Raw genomic sequence first — 13832 nt, 5'->3', positions numbered from 1 at the left:
GCCACCTTTTTGTTCTAATGGGCCGCACCCAAAGGGACTTTAAAAATTCAATTGTCCCGCTTAGGTGTAGAACATTAGAACCACTAGACTGCGTACTGCAGTTCTGCACCTTGGAGTCCCTCTTCCTCGTCTCAGTACTTAGGGTATTTTGGGACTTGAAGTCCCTAATGTTCTGGTTTCTTTTTGCATCACTAATTTCAAGTCCATCCTTTTTTAATTCACTCTGTTTATTGAATACACCTTTAGGGAAGGATTGTGGAGGAGGTAATGGTTTGTTCTTGACGTCATAGCTCAGACCTAAGGATCAGAAGCCAAGGTATTAAGGCTCAGGTTCTTATCAATATTATTCCCAATGCTGATCATAAACCTGTTTACTGCTTACTTACAAGGTTGGTAGTGTTGGGACGGGAAGCCTCACTCTGACACTAAGTCATTAGATATTCTGGCATTATGGAAATCTCCTCTGCCTCGGAAGAGAAATACTGCGTCTCTCCTATGGAGTGGCCCTTCTCCTCCCAGGTGATCCTCCCAGCTAATGCCACCCCCCAGGGTTAGGATCAGGTAGCAGCCGCCTTCTCTCTCCTGGCCACCTGGGAGGGTTTCTGTGAGGACTCCGCAGAATCATCTCACTCGCCTGGGGTGGACTAGTCCACATGGCTCTTGTTCCCTGGAGGTGTGTTCACAATGGTTGCAGGTGTCTTGTTGTGCATGTTGAGTCTGGCCAGTTGAGTGCCACTAGGAGTGGGCATAGGCATGGTGATCTCTGCTGGCAGCTGCTTTTGAGACCCTTTGGGCATCACCTCCAGGATAATGTCCTTAGAAAAGGAGAGCTCATGTCAGGCCATGTCAAGAAACTGTGGAAGTGCTGCATGTGCACGTCCTTGGTTAGGAAGGGGTTACTTTCCCCATGCTCGCTGAAATGACCGGTCCCAGTGGGAGAGAATGCGTGCAACAGGACGATGAGCGAAGGATCTGCGCAGGATGCGTTTGTCGCAGATTCCAACACTAAAAGGGAGAGCCCAGGTATGGTTCCTTACACGTACCATCCAGTCCATCCAGGGTGTGCAAATGGGTACATCTGTGGCTTTATTCACTGTTCCTTTTGAATTGATTACAACTGAAGGCTTAGGATCCCTGTTGACAGGATGGGTTTTGCCAACAGCCAACTCTTGGTGGAAGGGCTCCTGCTTGGGATGGCCTTTTTTGTGTTTGGCCATGCTGCAAGGTATCCAGACACAAACATTCAGATAAATTCCAGTGCATTGGAGGGTAATTGGAGAGAGGCACGCTCAAAGCATTGGATGCCCCCGAGCTCTGAAAGCACGGTGAAAGCACAAAAGTAGATGAGCCTTGGACATTAGCCTGGTGTAATGAGTCTTTCAGCATGCTTGAGGGGGTCTTGCAGCAAATTTCGGTGCCAAGGCCAGCCCCACCCTGTTCGTTGAACTGATCTCACCTTCCATGCACGGTGCACAGGGCTACAGGACCCAGCATGCCATGGTCATGGCAAAGTTTGCCCCACCCAACCCTGTGGCCTATGATGGCAATGGTGCGGGGCACCGGTTCAGCCCTCTGAAGAGCCTCTGCCTGGCGTGGAAAGTATGACACTTCTCAGCGAAGTTACGGCTGTCCGTAGGCAGTGGTCCCCAGAAGACTTGCTCCCATCGGGCGGTTCTTTCACATAAGGCCATGTGATAGAGGAAGGCAAAAGCGGTACAGAGGTGCCAAGCATGCGTGAGGGAGCAAGTCAAAGTGTTCGGGTCAGTAGGGGTAAAGCCGACATACTGACAGAAAGCTGTTGGGCATTGGCAAAGGGGAAAATAGGCAAAGAATTTGGGTGCCAAGCGTGGAGCTGATTAGCTCAGGTCCGTTCTCATTGACACAGAGAAAGGGAGCAATGAATAGGCGGGGCACACTGAGGAAGACCTGAGCAGGGCATTGGCTGAGCGCATGCCATGGAGGGGGTGTTCTAGAAAATCAATTAATCTGCTGCTAAATAACAGGCTCTGGTCCAGTCTCCATTCCGTGAGACAACCCATAAGCAAAGAGGAAAGGGGATGAGACATATTAGTGGGTGCTCTGCAGAGGGGCAGTGTATGCATGGGGGTGCACAGGGACCACAGTATTAATGGGATACAAACAAGTTAATCCAATCATAGTTCTCAAAACCTGTTCTTTTTGTATTTTTGCACTAGAGGATCCGTACTGAAGCAATGCCAAGCTTCTCACTGAATGGAAAGATCAGCAGCTGTGCCATCCTTACCTGTGCTAATGCAGGAAAGTAACCGCACCACAAATGATCGGGCTGTGGAACGAACCATTTAGTCACCCTCGTTTGAGGACTGATAATCATTAAACAGTTCACAACACAAGATCCTTCAGGAATATGCATGTCTTACTAAAATGAAAACGCTTCATACTTGATCACTGTTGATAACCGAATGCAAGACTATGAAAGTAGTACCTGGTATAGGGCGATTCTCTCCTTCACCCGGTCCTCCGTCTCTTCCACCAGCTTCACAGAGGGCACCGTGGAATGCACAGACTCCAGCTCTTTGTGGAGAGATGCATAATTTGCATCAAATGCCACCCATTCCTGTGAGCAAACCCAAAAGAGAAAGTCAAGGGCACCACCCTTCGCACATTAGAAATAATGATCATGTAATGTAGAAGATACTCGAACATTACTCAGGGAAACTAATAGACCTAACATTTCTTGTCAATCCAACATCATTTGCAAAGTAATAGCGGAGCAAAGCAACCAATGAAGACATATCGTAAATGCCCCTAAATGACAATGTTTCTTGGCGCTAGCGGTCTGGGCTCCTCTTAAGTACTGCTTTAAAAATACCAAATCGAGCGTGTGGCCCCATGGGGCCCAGCTACTAATGCTAGATGCTTGTCCCCTGAGGTGCCCTAGGAATAAAACACGCAGATACCAGGGTAAATAAAATATTTTCATAAACGTGTAGTGTGTTTATTTATGTGTGTCCTGCAGGTGTGTTTTGGACGAATCCATCCAGCCCATCACAGGGTTGGATGGAATATCAAGAAAAGAACGAAAAAGAAAAGAACAAAGGAATAGAACTCCTCTGCCCATAAATGGGCTGGGCAGGTGAGAGAAAAGAATCCAAAGAGGATTTAAAAAAATAAGACAGTTGAAGGAGCGAGAAAGAAAGGAGAGATGGAGGGAGACTTACCTGGGAATGCTGCTGCCTCGAGTGCCCCCCCTCCAGGGCCTATATTCCGAAATAGGCACCAGGCAGTGCGTGGGGAACCCCCCAGAGACTAAGCCACCCAGGGGCCATAGTATCCAGGGCCCAGGCAGTGTGCCAGGTGTGCTGGTCCAATGAAGGGCAGCCCAGATAGAGCCATGTATGGGATGCAGCCCAGAACATAATGCCCAGCCATGCCCCTGTTGACCAGACTCGTGGCCTGTGAGGCAGGCACTTCATAAAAGTGCTCCTGGGCTGCGTATGCCAGGCGCAGCCCGGGTGGTGACAATCAGAGAGCACTGAAGCCCACTCCAGCCAACAGGGCCCACCCCGATGACTGGGCAAGACCTCGGGCACGACAGTGACAATGGGCAGGCCCCCACACATGCAAGGGGCCACTCGGGGCATTAAAAGAGCGGGGGAGGTGCAGTGAACGTGGGTTGCCCCATGTGGTGGACAAGGCAACCCAGAAGATTGAACAATTGAGTCGTGCCCCAGACACAACCCGGGACAGACCCCAGCTATCGGTGTCAAAAAATCTCCAGCCCTTCACCAGTCAGCCTGAAACCAGCCCTACAATGCAGAACTATGTCTAACCAGCTTCTCCACCAGCCACCATCCTGCCCTGCAGAGCCAGCTCATCCAACAGTTTAGCGGCCAGCCAGAGGTGTGCCAGCATCACCAATGACAGACCCATGAAGGTACTGTGAGCAGGTGACTGACTGCAGCAGTAACCCCATTATGGCATAGTGTTTTATGTACTATATATGTTGTATGCCAATGCATATATGTATATGTAGTTATATGTATATTTGTATTAATTAAAAGTTATGTAGGGGTTGGATGTTATATAAATATGGCCATTAATTAAGAAAGGCCTTAGAGGGGAGGTACACTGGAGTGAGGTAGCGGGAGAGTGTGGCAGCTGCCCGAGGCCACCCAGTGAGATGGGACCACCCACAGAGGCCATCCTCTGGCCTCACACTCCATATGGGTAGCACCCGAGTCAGGTAAGGGGCCTGTTGCGTCAGACTCACCCTAAGGGTCACTGTGACTCCTTCAAGGAAGTGTAAGCCAACATAGCAGGTCCCCTGTCCGTTGGAGCTTACACCAAGGTAATCCTAGGGGAAACAGTGTTAAGGATAAATGTGGTTTTATAAATAAAGAGGCGTCCCCGTTGGGAACCCTATACAATCCACACTGCTGTCTGTGTCTCTTAGTGATCTAAGAACTCAGGGTGTATCCCACCTCCTGTTATCAGCAATTTTATTTTGAGGTGCAGCACCCCTCGCTACTGGCTGGTCTGCAGATTGGGGGTTTCCCACGGGGACTGTCCCTGGTCTGGGGTGAAGGAGGTAACGCCCTTGATTGTTCCTGGGCCGGAAACAGGGACTACACCAAAACACCAACATAAATGGATTCATGAACAGAAAAGCTTGCTTAGTACACATCACACAGTCCTGTTCATTGTTTGTAAACTTGGCAAGGCCTTTAGCATTAAGTGAAATCTGCAGCTGAACCCAGCACCCGGGTGCAGCACCTGGCAAATCTACCCACGAGTGACGAATAAGAACCTCACCCAACACGGTCCTGCATGTGAAGGTGTCATACTGTAAACTTGGGAGAATTGATCACGGATTTACATTTGTCTTCATAATTTTGCTTTACAATCACCCAATCCCCAGCGCCTATGACACATTCCTTTTTAAGTTTAATTTAAAATAACCTTTATTTATTTTAAGGGAATTGGTTGAAAGAATATTTTGCCGCGCTGGAGATCAGATATTGCAAATGTGGAACTCGGGCGGCTGACACTATGCGGCTTGTTATGAGAGGGACAACCATTTAAATACCACCTGTTTTTAAATACCATACTCGTTCTGAGATTCGTGCAGTATTCTGTAAGTACTGCATGTAGTAAAGACCAATTAAATACAGATGCATTTGCTCCTAAACAATAGAAGTATGTCCACATAATTTGACTCAAAACACAACACCTAAAATGAAGTACTCTCAACTTTTAGTCACTCCTACTCACACCTTGCTGCATGGTGCCTGTGCACACACCCACCTATCTCATACACAGCATTTCCAGAAGTGTGTTTCACCTTTTATTAGTTTTAAAATACAAAAATATAATCACTTAACAAATTCTTCTAAAAAACAGAAAACAAAAACATAAAAAAATGTTTTGTGGGGGGACAATACAGAGTCAATACTGTACTCTTGCTCAGTGTAACCACATTTCCTACACTTTCTAATGATCACATTGTATTGATTGAGATCTACCACAGACAATTGTTCATAACTGTCTCATTTTAAAACATAAATTCACAGTACAACTCATGCGGACACGCTTCAGCTCCACAATATCTGATGTGGTGCTCTTTGCGAAAACCTACATTTGATCGTCTATTAATGGCGACTATATACAATGTGGCGTTAAGCACCAGTTGCAAGGGCTGGAACACATGGTAACGGGCCGGCAGCCAGAGTTATAGGCCTGAGCGGGCCGTTACCACCCGTTCCAGCCCTTGGAACCGGTGCTCAACGCCATTAGCACCCGTCCTAAGGGCTGGGACGGGGCTAATTATAAGTATTTTTGTTCCGTGAATGGGACGCCGATACTATTCAAAGATGGCTGTCATGGAAAGGCAAGGTGGAGCTCTGTACGGAAACCCTCTACCTTTTCTATGGGGCCTTCAGGAGCTGAGAGGAAAGAGCGGTGCGGCGGCAGCACTCGCCACTGCACAAATGAGGTAAAGTGGGGGGGACGAGAATGATTATTATTTTTTTAAATATTTAAAAAGGGGACGGAGGGTTGGGGGAGATGGGGTGGAAGATGGTGGCAGGGGGGAACCGGCTGGCAGGCGGCTTGGAACGCGGGCTGAGATTGTTGGCTTTAGCCCATGTTCCTAGCCACCCGATTGGCTGGCTCCACCCAATTAGGGTGCTAACACAAGTTGTTTAACATTTCAATATCCACATCAGATATTGTGGAGCTGAAGCATGTCCGCATGAGTTGAACTGTGAATTAGGGTTGGTAAAATTAGACAATTATGAAATAACAGTTCTTGATATATAGCAATTGTCTGAGGTAGATCTCAACCAATACAATGTGATCATTAGAAAGCTCAGGAAATGTGTTTGCACTGAGCAAGAGTACAGTATTGACTTGCGTACTGAGCACTACAAAAATGTGTTTTTAATAATGTTTCATTACTGTCTATTTTTATAAGAATTGGTTAAGTGATTATATTTTTGTATTGTGAACCTAATAAAAGGTGAAACCCACTTCTGGAAATGCTGTGTATGAGAGAGGTGGGTGTGCGCAGAGGCACCATGCAGCAAGGTACGAGTAGGAGTGACTAAAAGTTAAGACTACTTCCATTTAGGTGTTTTGCTTTTTGACTGACTTTAGTTCCCAGTGGTAAGGGAGTATGAGGCCTGGCCCCATTTGTTGTTGTGCAAATCATTTTACTGCCACTCAAAAGGTGGCAGTAAACAGTTTTTTGGTGCCCAGCACTGCATATTGCATTTTAATGACTGTGCTAGCGCCTGCCCTTCACTTTATGAAAAATAAATGCAGGAAAGCAACAAAGGGAGTGAGAATGATGTAGACAATCTCACACTGTTTCTGCAAGGAAGTGCACAATGTGATGAGAGGTCAGTAATGACCCATGTGTGCAGAGATTCTCCATGGGGCGGCAGTGACGTGCTTTTTCACAAACATGTCCACAGGGCTTATCAGAAATATCGGCTCTAGTAGTTCTGAAATTTACTAGCCAGTGCTAGTGCTCTCTTGATAATGCATGCAATATTCCTGAGGGGCATACTACAACACTGATATTTAGGACCTATGCAGGGGTGGACTGGCCTACAGGGAACTCTGGTGATTTCCAGGTAGGCCTCTGCATCATGGGCCTCTTGTGTGGTAACCTATTCTATTTCCAAATGTTTTTACAGGAAAGTGGTTGGGCTTTTCAAAATGTATAATATGGGGAGCGAGTAGAGTGCCGAGTGTTATGTGTTTGGCGTGCAGCAAGTGGTGATTGGGGGCCCCAAACCCGATTTGGAACTGAATACCCTGTGAACCCTTGACTGGAGTCGCATGGGGAGCGGTCCTAAATCGATGCTCACAGTGGTCTTTACTAACTCGAGCACCAGCACAAGCTGATCGGCCGGGCAGGGGAGGTACTATTACTGTAGCTGGAAAGAAGCACCATAAGGAGTAACTGACAAGGAAGCCCGCCTACAGTGACCGGCAGTGTATATCAGGGGAGTCCGCTGTAAATCAGCAGTGCAGACATAATAAGGCAACCTTCTGCAACTTGGGCTTCCCTCTGCTGGTGCTGAACCTTTATAACCTATATAACCATGGTAAAAAAAAAACAATGTGACCATGATACAGAGTTGAAGGAAGAATTTAAGTAAACCCCCTCTGCAACGACTGCCTGTGACACGTGGCAAAAATAGGGGAGGGGGTGCAGACCACACTCAGATTGGGAAAAACATTACAAAAGGCATCGACCACTGTAGGAAATTCTCTGGGGTTGCCCTCATCAAACCCGCTTAATAACCAAATGGACCTTCCTGAAATGGTTACGGATAGTACTGAGGACATAGAGTCGAGGGAAGTTGGCGTTTCATACACGTCAGAAAATGTAGCTGCCCCAATAAGTGTCAGTATACGTTCAGACAAAGATAGGCAATCGACGATCTTAGGGGCTTTTCCAACTGTGGCTAAAAAGCAAACGACGAGCCACTGTCGGACTACAGTAACAACAGTTGGCACAACTTCCCCGACCCCATCTGCATCCATAGATGACAACAACTCATTATTGAAGTTATGTCTGAATCTATGGGAAAATTCATCTAAAGCTTCACATTATGGAGCGCCTGGAGTCCAGAAGTGCTGCAAATACAAAGCTCTCCCGCCCCCCGATCTGGAAAGAGTTCAATCCTCCTCATCGGGTGATTCCTTCACCAGAGATTTTCAAAATTCTCCAAACAGAGGTAACTATCGTAGATTTATAGTTACTGATTTAAATACCTCCAAATGGACGGCATTACTGGCTACCACAGATGGTACATATGCCACGTGCAACACACCGCTGCAAGAACAGGACCTTAAGTTCATATTGGCGCCAGTAGTAGATATTATACTGGCTAACAGCCAGGTGTCGGCTCCCGTCATGCTCCATAACAACAAGACACAGGGGTGCGACCTATCACTACTCTCGGACTATGGCACACCAGCATCATTGCCCTCTAGTTCTTCACATATATCTAGCAGCTCAACCGAAATGCAGATTGTATCAAACCATCTGGTTAACTCGCGCAGAACGAAATCCAGGCTTTTAAAACAATTTGCAGGTCAGCTATTCTAGAGAGGTAATGTTTGTATCATAATCACTTTTAATATCCAATCACACTCATAATTTCATGTTTGATTCATGTAAGCATGCTAACAATCTTCTATATGCTGTTCATAATTTATGTACTCACACACATTTTCAACATACCAGAAATGCCATAGTTTAATAAAATTGAACTTCACTGGTTCCAGTCATTCCCCCCTGCTGTCACGTCATCCAATCAGAAGGTGCTTTCCTGAGGTTCCTACCTTCAGCAGGTCCTCCAGATGGGCGCCATGGTGGGCAGCTTGCTGCTGAAGGGAGGTGCCTTCCTGGATGCGCTCCAGCAGGAACGCCTCTTGATTCCTGTGCAAGGCGGGTGGAATCCTCCGGGCGAAGGTCTGCATCAAAAGTACGTGGACGCCAAGTTTATGGAAAAAATCCTGGCAATTAAGGAGAAGGTTTGAACTCAGGTTAAAGGGTTTAGGCACAGACCATTGTCACGGGGAACAACAACAGTTAGTAGGCACAGCAATGCCACATAAGGTCCTCCAAAGAATGGAAAGTTGGAAAGCTGCCCATATGACATGCTGAAGAATGCCGTTGGACCAGCTCACTGTAAACTAACTGTAACTATAGTCTCGGGAAATCGGGTATTGCTAGAGTCCTTTAGTTTCAGGAGACCTTGTGCTATTTAGTACGTGGCCACTAGGTCTCAATGTGAGTTCCGTAATGCACAGCGTAAGTCAGTGAAAGTGAAGTGAGCACGTCTGATTCTATGGCGTGCAGTTTGGGGACGGTGGAAAAGGACAGGCATGTTTCCTTTCCAACTGATAGCCATTAATGGCAGAGAGGAAATGGACCCCATGCATGTTGTGCCCCGGCATCTCACTTCCAAACAGAAATGATGTGGTATTAGACATAATTTAAAGTGAACAAGTAACAGAGGTCAGATGTTAATCAGAATTAAAGTGCAGTTCGCAATTTGGGTTCTCATTCTCTATAAAGCACTGTTGGTCAATATCATAGGTCACAACTTGCCTTTTGGTACTACTTAACTAACAAGGATGAAAGCGAGCAACTGGCATTCTCCCTAGCCCAAACCTGCTCATCCTCCTCCTCTCCAAATTACACTAAACACACATCAACTAGCAATTACACACATAGCAGCAGCACGGCTACTATAACATCCTTCCAAATCGCTCACCCATCAACCTGCACAACAGGTCGGTCATCCAAGCAAAATACTGTTCACAAGAAACCGCTTGGGGATCCACTAGAGCAGCAAAACCTCTGGTGACCAAACCCATGTGCATGCTTCAACACCTCAGGTTCCGCATCTCCCTCTCTCTCCTTCTACCCACCACCCGCAATCTGTCCCTCTCATTTGCAGGGGGAGGCTGACAAAATGGCAGCCGTTGGGATATCCAGGCCCAGTTACATTACGACATAACCTGACAATTATTTACAGGTCTTTTTGGAGCTCTCCCACCAAGGAAAGACAGCATCAACCATAATAATCTGCTTAAGGCAGGGCAGGTCATAAGCACCACATCAGGCAGATGAGTTAATAAAGACCCCTTTGAAGGCTGCAGCAGAGTAAGGAAGGCATGGTAACACGCAGTCAGACAGACACAAGTCATCACAGTTCAAGGGTGTTTATTGAACTTCAATTGGATTTGAAAAACGCCTCCCTAATCCTAAATCTAAAAATCAGAGCAAGCTACGCCCATCAAATAATAACAATGCAGTCCTAGTCGAGACTGTCAAAATAAAGCGGCCTATACTAATAAACCTATTGCCAATCCTTACTTCTAAATACAAATAGTGCAGGAAACAATGTTATGCAAAAGAAAAGTGTTGAAGAAATGATATGTCAGGATATTCAAGCCGTGGGCTTCCCTTCCCCACGTTTTCAGCAAGGGGCAAAGCGGCACACTCAAGCTTAGAAAAGTCTCTGGCTTCTCTAGCACAAGGGTGCAGTTCAAAACTTCAACATCAGGGCCTTCTGTGCCAAAGTCTTGTTGCCATTCAAAGTCTCTTATTTGAGAGGGCCTGATGCAACATGACAAACATTAAAGTTACTTTCTTCTTAGGATTTCACATATACAAGTTCTCAGTGATTTGCTGTTCACCCCGAGCCACCCTCCACCGGGCTCAGACCCATGTTAACACAAAATCTTCAATTGGTCTCCCTCTGCCAGGCACGGACCAAAATTAAAATACTTTTCCAAACGTTCTCTACTTCATCAAAATCGAAGACTTTCAACTGTGTGTGGGATTCTAATTGAACATTCCTGAAAACCTTAACGGGGCCACGGACCAGTTATTATGTGATGCCTTATCTGAAATTAATCAAGTGCTATGTTTGCTGCTGTCTTTGTATGAAGGGTTAAAGACAGAAACTAAGTCACTTTCGGTTTTACTAGAAGCTCCCAAATTTGCAAATGCAAATTTCATCACTTGGCTAAGGACTTTCTTTCAAACGATGTCCAAGACCCCGGAGTGGCGGGTCGTGTTGCCATGACCACCACCCCTCAACAAGGTGCTCTTCATATTGACATTCTGGCTCTGCCTACTTGTGGGGAGGTGGGGTCTAGTTTACTTTCTGTACATGCTCATCCTCACCCTACAGTGTTTTCCCTCGGCACTAAGAGCTCTACTATGCTGGATAGTTACACCACTTGTCCCACAACACCAGGCATTTTGGGAACTCTGTCTTCTCAAATTCTTGATCTACCAGTTGTTCCTCATGGACGCTGGGCCCCAAGAATTTATTGAACTTATTATTTAAAGGGGACCTGGCTACCTGGGCTCTGGCAGCCCTATTTAAGAACACTGGTGCTACCTGCACATTTCCCAAAACTCTGTCTACCACCTACATTCTCCGATCTTTAAAAAGGCTCATGCGCAGACCCATTGAATTACCACCCCATAGCGATCGTGGACGCGGATAGCAAAATGTTCTCGTCCTTGCTCCTCTGGCACTTGGCGGTATGGCAGAAGACAACTGGCAGAATTCTGCAGTGGCAAACATGCTTCCACAGGCATCATTGCACCTCCTTGAATGGGTTTATATTGAAGGCCACTCTTAGTCAGGTTTGCTAGAAAAAATAGGAATCTGTCTACTTGGCCACAATCCACTTATCTGCTTTTGATGTCGTTGATCGTGCCTCTTGTGACCAAAATTGCGCAGGTGGGGCATCCCTGAGGGTCTATTTCGGTTAATTATTGGTCTCCATACTGATTCTAGAGCACATGTACTATTGGATCATGAAGGAGCATTATCTCACTCAATTCCAGCACCTAGGGGAGTCAGGCAGGGCTGCGTTCTTGCGCCCTGCCAGTTCAATCTCTATTTGAACGATATTGGAGATTATCTAACTCTGTCAGCACTGGCTACCCCGAGAATCCATTACTTGAAACCAATTTGGCTAGCCTATGCCGCCAATTTTTTAATTTTTGATATTACCCAATTGGTCTTGAACGCCTATTGACCGCCTTCTCCAACTTTGCGGTTGCCCATATATTGAATATCAACCCCAAGAAAACTGAAATTCCTCATTGTACCAACAAGAAAAAAGTCAAATCCTTTACCTGGCGTAATGACTAGGATTCTTTGGAAAAAGTTGGGAGTTTCATATACCTGGGATTCCCCATTTTTGTTAAAGAGCATAAACTGCCAATCAGGGAGTGGTTATTGTCTCGAGGAGCAGCCCTTTGTAAACAACGTGTTGATCTAAGGTATGGCACATTTTCCATTTTACCGTGCGTAAAACTTTATGAAGGGAAAATCATTGCAGAAATATTGTACGCTATAGAACTTTGTGCATTGTGGGCCTTGAACATACTGCCTATTACTGAGAAGTGGATGTGAAGGAAGAACCTTAGTACTTTTTGTATTTCTATTTTAGAAAGCGCCTTAAGCCAAGGCACTGTACAGAGAACCAAGAACGGTACAATATAACGGATACACAAACAATTCTGAAAACAGTCAATCAAGGATGTTGCAGTAAATGAGACTTCAGTAACCCATGAAATAAAGAACAGACAGTAATGGAATGAAGACAGTAAGGAAGAGCATTCCAATGAAGAGGGGCTAAAAGCTTAAAAGTATGAAAACGAGATTGGGCATAAGGGGGATGAGGTGCCACCAATAGAAACTGGGAAGAAGAGCGGAGAGAACAAGAAGGAGTATAGAAAGATATCAGAGCAGCGAGATAGCTAGGAGCAAGACAATAGAGGGACTTAAAGACAAGACAGAGAAAACTAAATGTACCAGGAAAAGTGTGAAAGGGTAACCAGCCAAGAGTGGCAAGAGAAGAGGAAATAGAATCTCGTAAAGAGAGACGACAGAGAAGACAGATACAAGAATTTAACACAGATTTGAGAGGGGTAAGATGAGAACTAGGAAGTCGAAAGAGGGCAGTGGAACATTAAAAGAGTTGGGGAAAAAAATTAAGGAGGAGATTAGGAGTTGAAAGCTTGAAAGGTGAGCAATGGACGGCCTTTACGAATATTGTGAAGGTGGAAGCGACAGGCACACAAGGTTATAGAGAGGTGATGAGAGAAGGAGAGATTAAAGTCAAAGTGGAGGCCAAGATTTCAGGCCGTGGGTGAGATAGGAAACTGGGATGGAGGAAAGGAAATAAAGGAAGGGTGAGGGTATTAGCTTTGTGTCCCGACTGGCACTCCATTGGCAGCAGTTCATTATGACCTTGGCATATATTCAATGCAATGTCAAGCCCACTGGAAGTACTTATCTTTTATTATAAACTGTTAAATCCACCTAGTGCAGCTTTATACATGAAAATTAATATGATTTTTAAAGAGAGGGAGAGAGGAGGCACTTATGTCTGTGAATTTACTGACTTTATTTCTCAACTCTTGGGCAACTTGGGCCTTTCACCTGTGTCACGCTCACCTGGTCTCCACAGGGGCGTAGCTCGTGGCTGAAGGCTGTTGTCTGCACTGGTGTTGCATTGCTTCCAAGATGGTGCTTGCCCACGCCTTCCCTTCGATCTCACCTCGGAAGGCTTTGGCCTGCAACGTCGAAACAAGATATTAGCCAACTGAATGGAGCCGGATTGGCTTCACCACTGTCCGATTTCCTCCTCTTCTTCTGGCTCACCTTGGGTTTTTAAAAGGTGGGCTCTCCGTCCTGCACTCTCTCTGGCAGGGGCACGGTATGTACAGTCTTTCCCCAAGATCAAGTTACTTCACTGATCCGATGGGTGTTGCTGCTGATTTGGATGAGCCC

The 13832-nt window shown here is 46.1% G+C and overlaps 1 protein-coding gene across 8 annotated transcripts in view; it reads right to left on the bottom strand.

Annotated features, from left to right (window-relative positions):
* Positions 1-13832, bottom strand: part of SYNE2 (spectrin repeat containing nuclear envelope protein 2) — a 1840150-nt gene that overhangs the window by 402174 nt on the left and 1424144 nt on the right. For all 8 annotated transcript variants that reach the window (XM_069638223.1, XM_069638224.1, XM_069638227.1 and 5 more), the window contains 2 exons: positions 8842-9015; positions 2465-2596 (listed from right to left, as the gene is read on the bottom strand). In XM_069638223.1, the coding sequence (XP_069494324.1) occupies positions 2465-2596; positions 8842-9015 (306 nt within the window). The remainder of the gene's footprint in view (positions 1-2464; positions 2597-8841; positions 9016-13832) is intronic.

The sequence above is a fragment of the Ambystoma mexicanum genome, chromosome 14 (genome assembly GCF_040938575.1).
Source record: "Ambystoma mexicanum isolate Mex_15411 chromosome 14, UKY_AmexF1_1, whole genome shotgun sequence".
In the NCBI taxonomy this organism is placed as follows: domain Eukaryota; kingdom Metazoa; phylum Chordata; class Amphibia; order Caudata; family Ambystomatidae; genus Ambystoma; species Ambystoma mexicanum.
Note: the sequence above shows the minus strand (reverse complement) of the source record. Positions and strands in the feature narration are given on the sequence as shown.